Raw genomic sequence first — 18,625 nt, 5'->3', positions numbered from 1 at the left:
TTCGGTACCGTTATCGTTATCATTATCTCCTTTTTCTTTAATGTATGTTAAAATGTGTTTGTTGTTGTTTGCTTTTCTTACATATTATTGACACTGCGTTCTTCCAAATAAGACAGAAGAATTGTTGTTTTCTTTAGCTGTTTTTGTCCTTAGATGGTTTATGGTGGCTTTACATCGTATTTATATTCCTTATGTTTGTTTGGGGGCTTCTATTATGGTTTTCCTTTCATTCAAATGTTTTTTTTTTCATTTTTTGCATTTCTCGTTGATTGTGTTTTCAATGCACTCTGCACGTTACTTGCTTTAAATAATTTAAGAGTATTTAATAGAGGACTAAGTTAGTATACGCTTTGTAGGTTTGGCGAAGTAAATTATATATTTATAAAACAAAATCAAATTCATTGCGTTTTCCTTCCCATCTCTTGTATGAGCGAGCGCGTGTATTTTGTATGTTAGATTTTGATGTTTGAATGGTGTAATATGTGGGTATGAGTGTAGTATGTAGGATGTGGGGTTGGATGTGTGTTAATAATAGTAAATAAATACAACATTATACAAATAAGAGAGGAGGATTTCCATGTTGTAACGAACAAAATAAACAATGAAACGCTGCAAAAGGCTCCAAGACGAACAGGGAGCTTGCCTTGCGTTTGTTTATTTTGTTGAAATTTTTATATTAGCAACTTCTAAACGCGCTCTGGCATTTACAATGGTTAAACTAAACAATAATAATACAAAAAATAATGGTAAAATTGAAATTGATAATCAGCTAGGCGAATAAACTTGTTGCTTGCACGACGAATTATACACAAAAAAACACATCATGACAGACGCAAAATTTAAAATTAATTTAACCAAAAACAAAAAAATGCAATTATATTATTCTCGTTTTATTATAATATGCATATAACTAGAAACTTTTCAAGTCGACGCCAAAATAAAGAGGCCCTTTAGAAGTGCCTCTCTCAGTCGTCAGGTTTTCTTTAGATTTTCCTTTCGAAAAACTACGCTAATTTCCGGGATTAGAGTTTAAGTTTTAGTTTACATATTCAATGTTTCCCTTTCGATTCGTTCGTTTTGCTTGTTAATAATTGCCTTGAATTTGTTTTATACATAAATATAATTCATTTTGATTGTTATTGAAGCTTTCTCTTGTTTAGTTTTTTAGTTTCAATTCAAATTATAAGCCTAGGCATGAATTTTCTTTTATTTCTTTTTTTTTTTGCTTTCTTTTTGTGTATAATTCGAACTGTGTTTGGGTGTGTATGTATATGTGTAAGTGAGTGTATTCTTGTGTGTTAGTATATGCTTTTACATTTGTTACATATTTCATGTACTTTAATTTTTTCGTTTCATTTTTTTTAGTTACTCATAATAGTTTCTCAAACAATTTGTTAGTGTTGTTTTCTAATGTTGTTGTTGTTGTTGCTGCTGTTGTTCTAGTGTCTGCTGTTGCTTGGATGTGTTGTTGTTGGTTTTTTGTTGTTCTTGGTTGTGTTATGTGGCGGCTATATTCAGAGACACCAACATGAATATTAAACTGCCCCCGCTGCGCATACAATATAGTTACTCCGCTATACGATGTGCAATTTGTGTTCATGTTGTTCCTTCCAATCCGTTAGTTGCTGCTGTCGCTGCTGCTGTTGTTACCGCTTTTTGGCCACTTGGCGGCGGCTTAGGACGTGCCATTGACCAGACCTTCTTTTTTGACATTCTCCGTCAGCTGCTGCTGTCCGGCTGGCTGGTCCGTGTGGTTGTTGCTGCGATTCTTGTTGTTGCGTCGCGGTTTCGGCTGCTGTTGCTGCTGCTGTGGCGCCTGCTGTTGCTGTACCTGCGACGGCTGTTGCTGCTGTGTGCCCGCCTGCTGCTTGTCCCCGTTGCGTGAGGCATCCTTTGACTTGCTCGCACCGCCAGCGGCGTTCGCATTACCGCTGTTCTGTTTGCTGGCATCTCCGGCGTTCAGTGCCGCCTTGTTAGCAGGCGCCGTCGGCTGTTGCTGTAGTTGCTGCTGCTGCTGTTGTTGCGGCTGCTGCGCCGACTGGGGTTTGTTGTTGTTATTGGCCACCGCTCCATTTGCTGGAAAATGTTAAAGAGGACATTTTAGCAGGCAAGTTGGGGGTAAGTAAGCTAGCACTAATTGCATTATACTCACTGTTACTGGGTCCATTGTTGTTCTTCTGCCTTCTACGCCTCCGCGAGCTGCCCTCGTACGACGAGTTACTGTCCGCTGTGAAGAGGAGGATAAAGGTTTAAACATCATTTGCATCCAGGTTAGAGTTAAGGATGTCGGTAGATAAAGTAACAGCACACAGTATCAAGTTAAAGTTAGTTTATATATCTTCCGAAATAAAATATAAAAACATCTTTTAGCCTTTTTTTTTTTAGAGATATTAAACGGCGATTTATGAAAGTTTTCTAGCGTTTTACTGATAAATAGGAAGAAGACAACAACTATGTTAAAATATAAACTAGCAAGCAAGCTGGACCCTTATGATTTCATGTTTGTTTTTATTTTTGCTTTTATTTATAATCTACACAAACCCAGTTCTGCATTTCGATTGAAATTACCCTTCGATTGATAGCGATGACGAAAATAAAAGCACTTTTAATTAAAATTAAAATTAAAAAATATTTTTAGAATTATTCAATCTCTTAATAAGTTTATTATGATAGTTTACACACAAAAAACTAAAATGATATCGTTTAATTTATTTTTATTGAGAGCCTAAAAGTATAGGAAATGAGAAACAGTCCTTAACGTAATACTCTTTAATAACTAATAAACTTGCTGTACAGATTTTCTCGTTTTCTTGACCCCACACACACATGATGTCCATTTGATGGGAGAGGGGATCGAGTATTCACTTTGTATCTTGTTTGAGCGCGCGAAATAAATTGATTCAACTAATTGGTTAATTGGCAGAATGATTCACGGAACTCACCTCTCTCCACGCTGCTCACTTCACGGGTCTCTCGCACCTCCTCGGCGGTGTGGTTGTGGTGCTGATAGTCCCTGCCGTTCTGCTGTTCGTTGCGTGGCGGCCGACGGTTGATTCCACCGCGCCTGTTGTTGCCGGCGCCACCGCCACGATAGTTACCGCTGTTGTCGCCACTACCGCGATCGTTGTAGCCGCGCTGCTGGTCGCGCTGATGATCACCCCGTGAATTGTAGTCATCCTCATCGCGGCGATTGTTGTGATAGCGTTGATTCAGACCATTACCGCCACCAGGACCGCCACCACCACGTCCACGACCACGACTACGTTGACCGCCGCCACCACCGCGCATGGAGCGCACAGACTCGATGTCGCTGCTGTAGCCGCGCTCAGAGCGCCGCGTTGCTGGGAAGCTCTGTGTGGAGCCCGTGGAGGACTCTTGGATGGCGCGAAGTTGCTGATCGATCTCCAGCTTCTCCTGGCGCAACTGTTCCACTTCCTTAGGAGTTATACAAAACGGATTAGCTTGAGTGAACCTCAGCTTAATCTGACCAGACTCACCTTCAGATGCGACAGATGATACTCCAACAGCACTTTGGCATTCGCAATGCTCTCCACGGTACCAATGAACACAAAGGGTACGTGCGCCAGCTCACGTGGGATGTTCTGGTCCTGTTCGTCGTCGCCAGCGATCTGACCGATAAAGATTAGAACGAGCCCGCATTTAGAGCACAATACTCACAGCACTCACCTTGATTCGAAACACGCCACTTTTGTCCACAATTTCCTGGATGATGCGTCCATTCTTGCCGATCACCTTACCCACCAGCTCCCTCGGCACCTGGAAGAACTCCTCGGCATACTCGAGCATAGCACGAGCACGCTGCACAGACTCCTCGGTCTCTCCGCTGATCTTGAATGTGCAAGACTTCTCCTCCAGCTCGATGTTGGTGACGCCGACCAGCGTGCGTGCCGCTTGTATATTCGAGCCATGCGAGCCTATGGCCAAGCCCATGAGATCGTCACGCACACGGAACTCCTCAACGTAGTTTCTGCAGAAATAAATTTCAATTGATTGAGTGTTTAATTTAGTTTAATTTATAGTATATTAAGTTATTGTACTTACCCACGGCTCATCAGTTTAGTCGTTTCGAGCTGACGAGCAGCTTCTTCAGTCCTTTTCAACAGCATAACCTGCAAGTCAATAAAGTTTAGTTAACTGATTTAAGCCTTATTAAACGGACTTCATACCTTTTGTGAGAGATTACGAAAATGCATATCCTTGAGCATGCTGGCACGCTTCTGAGTGTGCTCCCACTTGGAGATGACGATCAGGGCGTCCAGATCGCGACTGTAGTTGCAGACGCCAGCATCAATTCTGCGCTGAAACTCCTTGTGTATGCCATCCTTCTGGGCTCTGTTATTAAATAAAAATAATAAAGAAGATAAAATTATAGATTCTAAAGCAATATATCAAAGATATACTCACTCTTCGCGCAACTCTTCGGGAACGGGTAGCGTGAACTGGTAGAAGGACTTGGCTGTAATTGGCGGATTCGAGTTTTTGGCGCGCAGACGGCCCAGTTCGCAGATTTCGGTGTAGGGCGTCTCGAAACCGATGTACGCTACCGCACAGATATCTGCTTTGAGCATTTTGATGATGGCCACCCACCAACCGCAGGTCTCGCGCTCGTTCGTGCGCGTGAACACCTCCACCTCCATGCCCTCCTCAAAGATCGGGGCGGCCACCTCAACGGTTTCCTCGGGCGGCAGGCGGACGTTCACAAATGGATATTTCATCACCTCGGGCACGCTGCAACAATGCGTGTGCGGAGAAAACAGAATTAATTAATTAAGGTGCACTTGTTATTATTTTTATTTTTATTTTTTTTTTTTTTTGCATAAAAGTCTGCGGACAGGTGTTTGCAGATTCCTCTGCTACTACTTGCAGCTGCTCTGCTGGCAGAGGCCCAAGTAACAGCAACAACAACCATTGTGGGGGTGACACAGCAGACCCATGTCCATTCCCATTTTCATTCCCTCTGCTACCAAGCTCATCCCAAATCCCTTCAAGAAACACAAATCGGAAATGCCACACAGTCCGACAGGATAGTTTGGTGCAACTAAATTTAGATCCAGCTGCTCAGCTCTAGAATATATCGGTGTGTGAGAGATGGAAGACAAGAAAAACCAAATCTAAATCAAAAAACAAAAAGAAACTTTCGTTCCAAAAGTGTCACAAGAAATGCAGCCAAAGCGGCAGCAATTAAAAGTCATTAAACGGCGATTTAATACACTTTGGACTCAATATAAATATATATTAGATCATATATAATAAACTAGATCAAGAATCTTTCAGTGCCACCTTTCCGTTTTTCAAAAATAGCCATTGACTACAACATTTCAACTTCAAGCAACCATAAGTCATAGCAAGTTGTTAGGCCATAACAATAAATCAAAAATCTCATGATGTGAGAAGGTAAATCATTATAAAAGTAGTCTGCAATAAGATTTAAGATACATACTTTAAGATTTAGAGCAACAAGAGGTAATTAAGTAAAATTTTAACATGAGCATACCCATATAAATTTTAGTAACAAGACGTTTAGTCAGATCATCATAACCGAATTGGAAATAAATAAATAAATATAAATGGTTTCTTTCCGCGGTTAAAAATAGTCGCGCCTTTGACGCTGGTCGCCGTGTCAGCGCCGCTGCTTAGTGGCATTTGTCGCTCGCACTTGACAGCTTTGGCAGAGATGGAAGCCATCCCCTCCCCTACTCCCTTCTCAGCTCTATAGAAAGATTGCCTCTGGGACACGGATTCGGGAACTTCCCAAGTCAGTGGGGCGGACAGTCTTGGTCAGTCAGTCCGTCAGTCAGCAGTTTTTTTTTTGTATTTATTTATCTTTTTTGTTCTGCTTGCGAAGAAACTACTATTTTTGCTGCTGTTGCAGCGGAGGAAGGCACTGGCGTTTAACAAATTGCGCCAAATTAGAGAATCCGCAGAAGGGGTTCTCGGTGGGAAGTGGCTAAGGCGGATGGCGGACGGACGACATAAATGATGCGTGCCCAGAATCTCTAATTTCTAATTTGGATGCCAAGAAGTCGCGTCAGTGGTTGCTGCTGCTGCTGCTGCTGCTGCTCTCTCTGCTCCTCTGATTGTATTAATCGTTGCAAATTAGTTAGAAAATATACGCTCTAAGAGTTGTTGTTTGCCCTGTTCGCAGATTTGTTTGTTTGAATAAACTTACCCGTCCACATCCACAAAGATGCCATCATCGCCGACAGCTGTCACCTGGCCCTGTGGTGGTTGTTATTGTTGTTGTCGCAGTTTTTAGTTTGCATTTGTGTCAGTTGTAGTTTTTTGTTGGCGGCAAGCGGCAAACGGATGAAATACAAGAGCATTGACAGGGCCAGCATCGGGAGGCAGCATAGAAGTAGAGAGAAAAATGTGTGTCATTAATGTGGCTATTGCCTATGATATTCTTTCATTCGACTTATATATATATAAATATAAATCTATTTATTATATTTTTATGATGGCCCCACTCCGAAATGCCCGACAAAACAATGTGGAATCAGGGAATGCAAAAGCAGCAGAGAGAAAGGAACCCTATATCTCCGATAAGAGAGTATAGTCGTAGAACCTTATCCGAAATGCAAACAGCCGACTGCTGAATCATCACCATCATCAGGGAAGTCTCTCTATCGAGTGTGTTTATATGCACTTAACTTGGTTTGTTTACGAGCACTGTAATCAAAGGCAATGCTATGCGAAATATTCTTCACTAATTCAACAGTTTTCCGAAAGATTCCAGGAATGAAATGTGATAATGGAACATTGAAATGGATTTGCAAAAGAATCTTTAAACTCTTAAAAGCAAACCAAAGTTAAGCATGAATAAAATGGCATTTAAGGTTCAAACTAATCTAGTTATCTATGATAATGATTCATAAAGTAAAGTGGCGTTAGATTTTAGTCCATGTCATTCAAATTCTTTCATTCCTCCTCATGTTATTCTGAACAATTCAAAACTAACTAACAAAATAATACTAAGAGATAAAAATTTTCACCAATTTCTGAAATAAAATGACAAAACACACCTGATAAAGCTCATTTGACAAATGATCTAAATCCTATTTCGTTTGAAAACCAAACATTTGAATCCAATCAGCCAAATCACTTAATCGCGAAATAGGAAATAGTTAAAACGGCTCTTATCTTAATAAATTGCAACGTTTTGAAAGGGAAATCACCAAAACAACGAATGCCCGACGACGTCAGTGGGCAGAGCAGTAAGCGGCGCAGTAAGCGACGCAGCCAACGTCAACGTCGATGCCGACGTCGGCACCCCCACAACGCGGTGTGCGTGAGTGCGTTGGTGTATGCACGGCTAGTATTGGTATAGTAGTAGTGGTGATGGTGATGGTGGTGGTGGCGATGATGTCGAGACTCCACTCAAAATGTTGCTGTTTATTTATAGAAATAAAGCTAAAATCCACGAAATTAGAAACTGAGGCAGCTGCTGCCCCAACTCCTTGATTGTTTTTTTTTGGCTCTCTTTTTTTTCCACCCTCTCTTGGAAAACCCTTTTATTTTCTTCTTTTAGTTTCATCTACTCACCTTGTAGTAGGCGCCATTGTCGAGCCGAACTTCCACGAGAAGATCTTCCATGTTGCCGGACGCAGTGCCTCCTGGTTTATCTGCTTTGTTTTGGTTTTGGTTCTGGTGGTTCTTCGCCGTCCGTCCCTGTCCCTCCTGCTGCTGCTGCCCAGCCTTCAACTCCCGACTATTCCCCGTCGACTGCAGTTTGCCGTGTTATCTGGGATTCCTGTGGGCACAATCATAGGGGTATTATTTAGATATCTATATGATTAATTAACCAATATACTTACAATTCAGTGTGCAGTGGCAGAATCGTCGCGTTCCTGCTCTTAGTTCCTTGTAATCAAATCAGTCTTTTGCTTTGCGGCTGCTTTAAATCTTTAAATGTTGCCTGCAAAGCAATAAAAATGGAATGGAATGGTTTTGTTTTCTGGATTTTTTTTATAGGTTTGAGGGGGAAACTGAATTTTGACGCACTGGCAGTCAAAAAAAAATATAAATGAAAATTTTGAAGTTATTTTGGGGGCCAGAAAATTCCTGGCTAAGCACACAAAATGCAGCCAGCTGCGTCGCCGGCAGTGACGTCGACTGTGGCAGCAATTTTGCCGGCAGCGCAGCAGCGTAGTGCTTCCTCTTCTTCTTTGTCTTTCCTTTGGTTTGTGTGTGTGTCCGCCGCCGCCGCCGCCACACACACACAGATGTATACAACCAAGCGTGTGCGCGCTCTCTCGCTCTCTTCCTCACTCACTCTCTCGCCGCCGAAATGTTTCGCTCGTTCGTTCACACCGATGAGCACGCTTTTCCAATAAGAATTTCACTCACACTAAGAAACGGCACATGCCGAATTTACATATCGAATTTACACATAATTTCCACACTTGCTTCCGTTTTTCGTTTTTCTTTCAGAGAAAATCCATCAGCGTTGCGTAGCCGCTTGACGGTTTTTATAATTCTCGTTTTTCCTCTTTCAGCTGCTCCCTTTTGCTGCTGCTGCTGCGTTACCGCTGCTGCCGGCAGAGATGCTGCGTCGCTGCCACCGTCAACGTCGCCGCCACCGACGATGTGCAAAATTTTTTCGTTTTTTTTCGGGTTCTTGCAAAATTTTCCCAGCGCTTTTTGCGGCTGTAATACACAAATGACTGCAATAATTACAAAACTTACGGCTGGCCGGCACGTTTGCACTTCGTATGCGCTTGTCGGATGCCTTTGAATGCGGCTTTAACCTTTGAAAATACAAAATATATCGCGTGCAGTGCTGCTTCAATTTTTTTCGGCTGCGCTGCGTTCTCTTCGTTTTGCTTTTGCACACTTTCGCAGCTCGGCAACGTTCTGCCGAAGTTGCCACCTAGATATAAACGGCGCGCGTTGCTGGCCACTTCTGGTCGATTAGGTTATTTTGGGTGGTGTTGCCTCAGGCAATAAACTTATAAAAATGAAAAAGCAATTTTTTGATAAATCATTTGTGCTAGCTAACACAGACTTTGCTTACAAACCGGTACGAAATAATGTCTGACAGTAGGACCAACGATGTGGCAAGTTTGCTAAGTGACAGCCCGTAGGGCGTTGCCAGAGCCTACTTAAGTGGCTGGGTCACAATGGACAGGGTTGCAATAAGTGCGCGCACAGCGGTTACTTTTTCAAATATCTTCTTTGCTGATAAGTTGATTAAAAGTGGAAATTTAAATTGATGAATTTTTATTGCTTGTCCGGATTGACTGCTCACTTGGTTTGCTGACTTCCAACAATCTAATTGAATTGCTCGTTCACCAGCAGATTGAATCACACGCTTGGCGCTGATCAATTGATTTGATTCGATTTTAATTTGCAGAATTGCTTTTTTCGTAGCTTTTCCTGTTAATGTAATTTGGTTTGTAATTGCAATGAAAATTGGGGTCAACAGTGCGCCCAATTTGTCACATGCGGTGTTTTATTTGCCATTTCTTTGCCCCCTTTGATTGCCCGCAATCGCGTGACGTTGCAAGCGCCTTTTGTCAACACGCTTGTTGAATTTGTTGGCATTTGATGGTGAGTGGTAGATAAAGGTGCAGTGCAGTCTATTTATAAACCAATTTTCATTAATTTTATACGCAGATCAGTCAGCGGAAATCTTGAGAGTGGTGGAGTTTCTTTAAAGTACTGGTTTAGTATCTACAATAATGATTTTTAAATATTTCTTTTTAAATAAATTTATCATATTAAAAACATATTTTATTACCTATCAAAACATAAGTTAAAATAATCACTTTATTTATAATTACATGACTTTTATAACATTCTATAAACATTCCATTAAACTGGTTCTAAAAGAAATATTGACAAGTCCAGAAGTACGACTGTAAATTAATCGCATGCCATTTTGGTATTTGTGGGGCGAAAATGTGTCAACAAATTGCAACAATTCATGGTCAGTAACTAAATGAAAGTCATTAAAATCCTTCATATGGCTGGAAAATCATATGTCTGTAGCGCACCAATACCCAGCACCCCTGTTATTTTATTTACCACAGATAAATCCAATCTATTCATACACATCCCTGCTACAGGGTATAAAGATTCGCAATATGATAGTCACAAATTACCACTCGTGTTGGCAGTAATTACTGTCAAGCGAGCGATTTGTTGCGGAAATGCATTTTGATTTTCCCGCGCCCAAAACGCACTAGCCCCTCTCTCTCTCTTTCTCATTATTATAGCAACCCTATTGTAACCGTTTTCGACTAAAGAGAGAAATGAGAGCAGCTGCCGTTTGACATTGACTTTTGTTCTGCCTTTTGGCACATTAACTGCACTTTAATGACGTCGACATGGTAAACAAAAGGCCAAAAACATCAGCGACGACAGCCTCTGGCATGCTTTCTCGCTCGCACCATTGAATTTGTCCCACTCAATTAGCATTTGTCTCTATTGCACGGGTGCAATGTAACAATTGGTCACTTCGGGGCAGCCACTAAATTAATTTAAATTCTAATTTTAACCGAGCGACGGATCAACTGAAATTTATTTGCCAAAATGTGACAATCTCGATCTTGATAGGTACGTCACTTCCTCTCGACGTGCTCTCTACGAAAATGCACTCAGAGGAATATTTATATTATTACCTATATATCAAATTAAATTGAAATTTAAGAAAATATTTATATAATTATTATTTTTATAATATGTGGAATATTTTTAGTTAATATTTAAACAAATTGATTGTACTTACAGAGAACACTAAAGAGATTTTGATTTCCCAAAGAAACTTATAAAGTACAATATAATTTACTCATCCCACTAATTCTCAAGAAGTGTGAATAATTCCCAAATATCATCGAAATATGTTTTGCAATTTTATTTAATGGGTACTATCCCTCAATACCAGCTGCTCTGATAAGTAATCAGTCCTCCACAGCTAGTACCACTTCTTTCCAATCCTTGCCTAATCCAGTCATATAAATAATCCAAAAACCATCAAACCATGTGCAAAATATTAGGTACTAATAATTTTAAAGAAAATGTTAATATTATTTTTGAAAATAATATTATCTGTAATATTAGTATACTTCTGTTGATTAAAAAATTAAGTTTTTGCTTTCCCATTGATAGAACATAAATGTTTACTCAAAATTTAATATTTTATATTTTCTTTTTCATTTAAAACTCTCTTCCTATATCCCTCAGTGTATCTTTTTGCTAGGGTAGAGGAGAATTATGCTCTCCCTCTCTCGCCCAGCTGGCAATTACCGTTCGTTTAGCATTTCTCTGCCTGCTTATCAATTAATCAGCTTTTAAGCTGCGACGTCGACAGCGCAGCTCGGCAAATGCAATTTTCACCTTCGGCTCGGTTTGGCGGTTTTATTGCTCAATCAACTAAAATTCGGTTGATGATTTCCTTCGTGACGGGAAAAGCGCAAAATTGAAAACCAAAAACCCACCGAAAAACCGAAAAAGAGCACATAAAAACCTCCGAATAACGTTGATATAATTCCGTTTTCAATTGTGTGAGTGCAGCGACGTTCGTGTATACGGTGTGGGTGTGTGCCTTGTGTGCGATTGTGTGCGTGTGCACATTGCCGATGCTCGTACCGCTTTTCATTCTGTGCCTGACCGCCGCTGGGTTCCGTTCTTGGCCCGCCGTACGGAGGTTCCGTTATAAAAGACGCGTGCCGCTCCACAACCAATGGAGTTCGATTCGAGACCGCAAAGGTTCTGTGTCCTGCCTGGCAGCCTCTAAAAAATAAAAACAATTTAAACATTAATAATTGTAAATTTGAAAGTGCTGTGCACTGACCCTAAGTGATATAACCAAAAAAACAATAATATTTTGTGATTTTTAAAGAATAACTTTTTGACGAAAGTAAACCGTGTAAAATGCATTTCATCGCCCTCTCTTTAATAGGTAATTTATTATCAATATTTAAATAAATATCACCCTTGTGACTCATTTAAAGTCAATCAAAGTTATTTAACTACTCGTGAGTGAATCATCTATGAGGCCCCCCAAAAAAATAAACTGACTCAAATCGGAGGCGCTATTAATTGGATTCTTGTACTTATCGCCATAAAGTTATTATCCACATATTCTACGATTTTACGGCATATATACTCGTATATAGTCGATATCACTGGGAAGGCACGTCTTTATAGCTGATCCCACATTCTATTCTATTTGCTATTTACTATTGCAATTACTCGGATCGTTTTGGGGGATAAGAAGATGGAAAAGACAATAGTACTAATGATAATACTCTGGGATCGTAAATTACAAGGCGCCCTTAGGCATTTATGATTTACAATGGATACGTAGATGTTCTCAGGCCAGGGGAAGTGCTGGACATAGATGGACTTGAGTATTTTTCGAGATAAATGTTGATCGGGTTTTAAATTTGAATGCGAGGCACGAGCAGTCAAAGTTGTCAATTGGCTTCATCCTGTCAAAGATTCTCATATAGCTAATCATGAAAATAAATCTGTGGAATATTCTTTTATAGTTAAGAACCCTTTACAATAGCTCTATGTGAATCACCCTTACAAAGAAGCTATAAAATTAGTGTTAAGTTTCTAATGTAACATCATAAAAGTTGGGGGATTTTCGGCAATATCCAATTAAGAAACCCCAACACATATTTCGCAGGCCTATCTGAAATCTAAGCCAATGCCGTCACATCCAGTACTCGACTCCAAAAAAAAAAAAAAACACTTCACAGAACTTTGGACATAGATCACGCGCCCCAATAGATATATCTGAACAAAAGACAACCCATAACAGTCTTGTTTGACTTTGTGCGGGCATTCGGAAAATACCCATTTAATTCGTCTAATACAGATACAGATAGAGATACAGATACATCTATAGGCGACTACTCATCATTTGCTAGCCGACAGAGTGATAAGGTCAGCAGAAGCTAAATATTTGGTCACGCTGGAGAGCCGACTTATGGCTGGGAAAACTGCTGACCTAATCAAGATTATAATCGAAATGAATTTATACGACCAAGATGGTACTTTAGCAAATCACCAATAACCGATAAGGGAAATGCCTGTTCTGGCATGAGAGGGGAAAATGCATATTAAACGATTAATTGGCAATTAACTCCACTGGGTTTATGATTTCTTCTTCAAGATTCGATTAGGCTTAATCGATCCAATAATCTTTCAATTATATGGCGCCATTTCTTATCAATTTCAGGTAGCTACCCCCCCTGATTAGCTGCGATTTCTAACTGATACATATTGTGTATATAAAGAGGTTTAAAGTTGTATATAAGTTAAGCCAATGCCTTTATTTAATATTTTTAGTACAATCAGCTGAGTGATACAAATATTTGTGTCCAAGATAAGACACGTTGCCAATATATAGATATTTTTAGTTTTATTTTTCGCTAAATGCTGTGCTTGTAGAAATCAGTTATCAAGATCAGATTATTCTGTCATTAATAAACTATTTTTGGTTTCCTTTTTTTGTTAAATATATATTAAATATAATATATAACACACTCTTCCTCGTAATGAGAAATTCTTATTACTTTAATGACGCACTTTGGGTATTTGGGAAACATTTTTTACTGTGTTTTTAATTCAAGCAGAATCAAAATGAAATTCTGAGTCAAATATCAATCTACGTAGTTTATTTCGTTATTAGAAACTTCAGGGTATTGACCATGTATCATCATTTTTTTACGGATGAACCCTTTCCGGATTATTCACTAAATAAGCGGGAAATATGAAGTAGCCTGGCTATGACACTTATCTTATTTATTATTTGTAAACTAAATTATATTTCTAAAAGTTTAGCTTTTTTTTAGAATGAATGAGTAAAAAATATTTGTTATGAAGTTGCACTGGAAAAACCTATAAAGTATTATTGCTTTTCTCTCACTGAACTCTTAGTTGTTTTAACTAAATGTTACTAGCTCCCTTTAGTGGCTTTGAAACAAAGACTAGTTCCATTCGATTGGTTATTGTCCAAAAGCTGTGTAACAAGTAATTGATGGCAACTACACACCCACTTCATAGAGCCATTCAAAGTGGATGCAGTAGAGCGTTGACATTGCTGCATATATTTGTATTTACTTTGGACTCCCTTTGTCGCTGCTGCTGCTGGCGAGCGAAAGTGAAATTGCATTTTGCAGTTCACTTTCCAGATAGCAAATACTGGCAAATACTTCCTATTTATATACGAAGTCATCTGTGCAGAGTTGACTGCTGTTTACAAAGACCTTCTGGATATCTGTCCTGCTTACAACTATCTCCTCGTTAATGTTTTCCACTTGGTTTATCTCCATTCATTCCAGAGTCTTCCGCTGGCATTGCCAATCCAAAGTCCATTAAGTCGATTAAGTAATGATGGAAAGTTTTAAGACCCAATCGATTAGCAATGCAACAAGAGAGACCCTAAAGTAATCCAAAATCAAAAGTTTATGGCAATCATAGCAGACAAATGTCTAGGCAATCCAGAAAAAAGTCTGGGTATTTCTCTGATTATGACAGTTTTGAAAATTATATTCCTTTTCCACAGATTAGATTAATGCCAGGGGTGGTGGTGCGGCTCAGACACGTTTTTCGCATATACAAATCAAATTTACGATCCCTCTTTGTAATATCAATCTTTATCTATATATTTTTTTTGTAAGTAATTAACTCTAAACGGAAGTTTGTTTAATCATAAACTTTTCTTCTTGTTTATTTTCATTGCCTTTCACCCATATTAATTCGTCTTTATCTTGAAATTTGATTTATTGCACATTTATTTAGACAAATGATAACGTCAATCAAGTTAATGGTTTGCATTCACATGACCTGCGGTGTATTTATTGGACAACGCAGGTTATCAGCAAACTTAAGACAATACCATATTAAATCGCGTGCACTCCCGAAAATCGTTTATCGGCCGGAGATATCTTTGATTATGATGGACACTAAAATGTAAATAAAAATTCATTTGGCCTGGAAAATCACTGAGTGCTCTATTTATTTGAAGAGGATCTCGATACCGCAGTGATTTGACAAAAATTCTTTCGGTCTTTATCGCTTTTTCTTTTTTTTTGCTGAGCCAGCAAAATCATTTCTCGATTCTTTTCTGTTGACAAGGCTAAAAAGTGATTTAATAAACAGCAGACGAGACAAGTTGTTTCCAATGCCAGCAGTAAAGAATTTGCATTTTCCATTTTCTCAAGAGCAGGAGATGTGAAATAAAAATATTTTCATTTGACGCCTTCACGAGCGGAATGCATTTTCCACTTCCAATTGCAGCTGTTTGTTTTTCGCGATTTTTCACATGATTATCCACCCATTTTGCAATGACCGTTTGCAATTACCGTTTTGTTAAATTTTACACCCCGCCGGCTCTGGAAGGGGGGGCTTTTAAATTAGAGAACATTTCCCATTATCAGCTATCAAAGCTTTAGACACTCTAAAATTTAATTGCCCGAGCTTTGCATGTGCAAATTTAATTGCATTTTAAATGGCTGCTCGACATTTGTGGCATGTACAAATAACTTTGAAAAATAATATTTAGTGGCAAGGCTTTGCGAGATCAAGTGATTCCTTTTGGGTTTTGGCATCTGACGGAAATCTCATTACCCAATCGCAATCCACTCACGTTAAAGCCATTAAATCTTGTGATCGTTTCTTAATTAAAAGGAATATCTTTATGACTCTTGATGCGTCTCTAATTCAATACAATTCAATACAATTTAATTACAAAATACAAATGGAATACGCTGAATACTTACTCCCTGCTTGTCTGGAAATTTAAAAAAAAAATATCATTCAACGAAATATAATTTATAATCAAGAAATGCCATAACTCATAGATCTTTCCCTCCAAATAATTGCGTCACAGGGCCAGCGAAGATTATACTATGGAAACCTCAGCTGATGAGCACGTTGCCCGGCAAATATTAAAGCGATTATATACAAGACACATACTATATAGTATTTATACTTGTTTTATATTTAGTACTTAACTTTCACAGCTGCGCTCGTCATTTGTCTTTTTGCAGGCCAACTTGCAAAAAATAAGAAATGAATATCAGGCGACAAGCATAAAATACTCGAAAGATTAAAGACAAAGCATAAATTTTCCGGACTTGTTAGATGAACTTTTTATTAACCCATTAATGTTGAATATGGCTTAATAAACACGCTCGTTTGATCACCGATCATCCCAGTGGCGAGTTATGTTGATGGCTCAGTGGTTTTTAAATGCCAAAATGGATCGTAAAAATCTAAGCAGAAAAAAAAAGAAAAGAAAATTCGTTGATATCTTGATGTGCAGATGTCAGAATGCTTTTAGTACATACAGCTGGTAGGCGGAGAAAGTCACAATATTTTTTACCAATTTACAGGTTAATGAAACATTTATGTGCGACCGCAGATTTGCCAGCCAAAATATATATTCGGGGATATATGTATATGTGGTTCAAAATCATAAATTTCATGGGTATTTTTAGCCGTGCGAAGTCAAGTGCAAGGTGCCGTGTTTTCTGTTTTCAGCTGAGGCTGCTGCTGCCAAACATGTGTGTAGATTGACCCTCCGTCAAGCCAACACAGTACACATTATCCCATTGCTTTTATGGGCCCATCATTGAGGTGCAGTTTTTAATGGGGCTCGTTTTATTTGTTTTTTTTTTTGTGCTGCCCCTGAAACGTTCTGTTGGTCAAGTTGAAGTTTATTTCGCTTATTACACTGTCCCACACGGCGCATACTTGATACTTATCTATGTCACCCATTCTTTTTTTTGCAGTTTGCTGTTCTATGGCCCTCAGCTGGGCCAACGAATGGGGCTACCCGGACTTGGAGAGCAACCAGGATGAGCGTAAGTAAAGCCAATCGAGTTTATTTGCTAAAATTAGTTAATCAACGCCACGGCAAATGGGTCATTTTGACTCTCATTCATTGTCAAGTGTTTTGCATACCAGAACGATACAAAATGTGCCCGACTAATATCTATCTGTGTGCACGCTTTCGGCTCGAGCTTGGGTCAATTGGCCCAAATTGTTCTGTATGCAAATTGAACATGAATAATGATAAATTCCGACTGCGACTTGGGCATTTCTGCGGAAACTCAACTTCTGCCTAAAGTTTTTTAATTGACAAAATGGCGTTCAATTAGCTAAAGTTTGATTTATGACCATTTAATATCAAATAAACATTTTGCTTGTGCAGAAAATTTGCAATCAATTTGGAATAGAAAGTGCTATGATAAAGAATATTTGAATATTAATTGACGAAACAAGTTTTCAATTGTATAAAGTTTGATTGATAGGTTTTTAATTTCACATTAAAGTCTGCCTCATGCAGAAGTTTTAAATAATTAATAAATTTGCCCAACGAAGAGGATTTTCAATCGATAAAAAAGATATTTAAATACCCATAAAAATGTTCCTTGAGTAAGGGAAAGACTTTGATGAATGATCTTTCTACTCCACAGCCTTTCCCAAATGGGGCGGTCTTTGCGATAGTGGCAAGAAGCAAAGCCCCATCAATCTGCATGTCAAGGGTGCTCTGAAGGGCCAGTTTGATCCTCTGAAGTTCGAGAACTATGATGAGCATCAGAAGAATCTGCAAATGGTCAACAATGGACATTCAAGTGAGTTTTCAAATAAACCAGATACTAAGAATATTTTCTTAATACGATATTTTTCACAGTTCAACTTTCTGGCTTTGATCACGAACTGACCCTGAGTGGTGGTGGTCTGGGTAGTGATTACGTGGTGGAGCAGATCCATATGCATTGGTGGTCAGAGCACACGATCAACGACATCCGGTATCCGTTGGAAGTGCATATTGTCCACCGAAACACCATTTACCCCAACACGACCATGGCAGCAAACTTCAAAGATGGCATTGTGGTCATTGGAGTGCTGTACCATGTGTCCAATACACCCAACGAGGCCATTGGCAGCATCATCAAGAGTTTGGGAGCTGTTAAGAGCTACGATAGCATGAACAAGCCTGTCGCGGTGGCAGATTCCTTAGCTGTGGATGATTTGGTGCCCAGTGTGGAGAGCTACTTCACCTATGCTGGCTCTCTGACTACACCAACTTGTGCCGAGGCTGTTACCTGGATTGTACTGACCGAAACCTTCCCCGTCACCCTGGATCAGGTTACTGAGTTCAAGGAAATCGAGTATGAAGAGGGCAAGCAGCTGCACAACAACTACAGGGAGCTGCAGAGTGAGAACAATCGTGCTGTGGTTCTGGTTGAGCAGCCCGAGGATCGCTCGGGGGCAACAGGACTCACTGCATCCGTATCGCTGACCCTAATGCTTATCCTGGCGGGCCAGAAGTTCCTGCTGTAGACTTAAGATGGATATCCACGAAGTGAGAGAGCAGCCAATGACATACTCGTACCAAAGAATCGTTCGATACAACGAATTTGTTTACCAAGTAATAATATATTAACAATCCAAAAAAGAAAAAACCGGCGAAACAGGAGAGCAACGTCAGACCAGACAATTTATACTCATTAATTGTAATGCAGAACAGAACAAGAATTCAGCTAGTCAGTTTGTGTAAAGTTCATTAAGTGCAAGGATCACAGATAATAAATGAAACATTTTACAAGCATTCCAAATTCGCAATTCTGGTTAAACG

The 18,625-nt window shown here is 39.4% G+C and overlaps 2 protein-coding genes across 4 annotated transcripts; one reads left to right on the top strand and one right to left on the bottom strand.

The window, feature by feature from the left end:
* Positions 1-559: 559 nt before the first annotated feature.
* On the bottom strand, positions 560-8,872 carry LOC108108392 (synaptic functional regulator FMR1). Of its 3 annotated transcripts, none has more exons than XM_017216444.2 (12): positions 8,707-8,870; positions 7,836-7,936; positions 7,564-7,771; positions 6,191-6,240; positions 4,426-4,749; positions 4,188-4,353; positions 4,063-4,130; positions 3,679-3,988; positions 3,498-3,629; positions 2,943-3,435; positions 2,153-2,227; positions 560-2,076 (listed from the first exon to the last, which is right to left on the bottom strand). In XM_017216444.2, the coding sequence occupies exons 3-12, from the start codon at positions 7,612-7,614 to the stop codon at positions 1,676-1,678; spliced, it is 2,070 nt and encodes a 689-aa protein (XP_017071933.1). In that variant the 5' UTR covers positions 7,615-7,771; positions 7,836-7,936; positions 8,707-8,870; the 3' UTR covers positions 560-1,675. The 3 variants fall into 3 exon arrangements, with proteins under 3 accessions (XP_017071933.1, XP_017071934.1, XP_017071935.1); XM_017216445.2 differs by having other exon boundaries at positions 3,688-3,988; positions 8,707-8,869; XM_017216446.2 differs by lacking the exons at positions 560-2,076; positions 2,153-2,227 and adding an exon at positions 2,698-2,872 and having other exon boundaries at positions 8,707-8,872.
* Positions 8,873-11,370: 2,498 nt separating this feature from the next.
* LOC108108394 (putative carbonic anhydrase 3) lies at positions 11,371-18,598 on the top strand. Its single transcript, XM_017216448.2, has 4 exons — positions 11,371-11,923; positions 16,773-16,844; positions 17,460-17,618; positions 17,678-18,598. Exons 1-4 carry the CDS (start codon positions 11,896-11,898, stop codon positions 18,328-18,330), a joined length of 912 nt encoding a protein of 303 aa, XP_017071937.1. The 5' UTR covers positions 11,371-11,895; the 3' UTR covers positions 18,331-18,598.
* The last annotated feature ends 27 nt before the right edge of the window (positions 18,599-18,625 follow it).

Source organism: Drosophila eugracilis, unplaced genomic scaffold (assembly GCF_018153835.1).
Source record: "Drosophila eugracilis isolate 14026-0451.02 unplaced genomic scaffold, ASM1815383v1 contig_47, whole genome shotgun sequence".
In the NCBI taxonomy this organism is placed as follows: domain Eukaryota; kingdom Metazoa; phylum Arthropoda; class Insecta; order Diptera; family Drosophilidae; genus Drosophila; species Drosophila eugracilis.
Note: the sequence above shows the minus strand (reverse complement) of the source record. Positions and strands in the feature narration are given on the sequence as shown.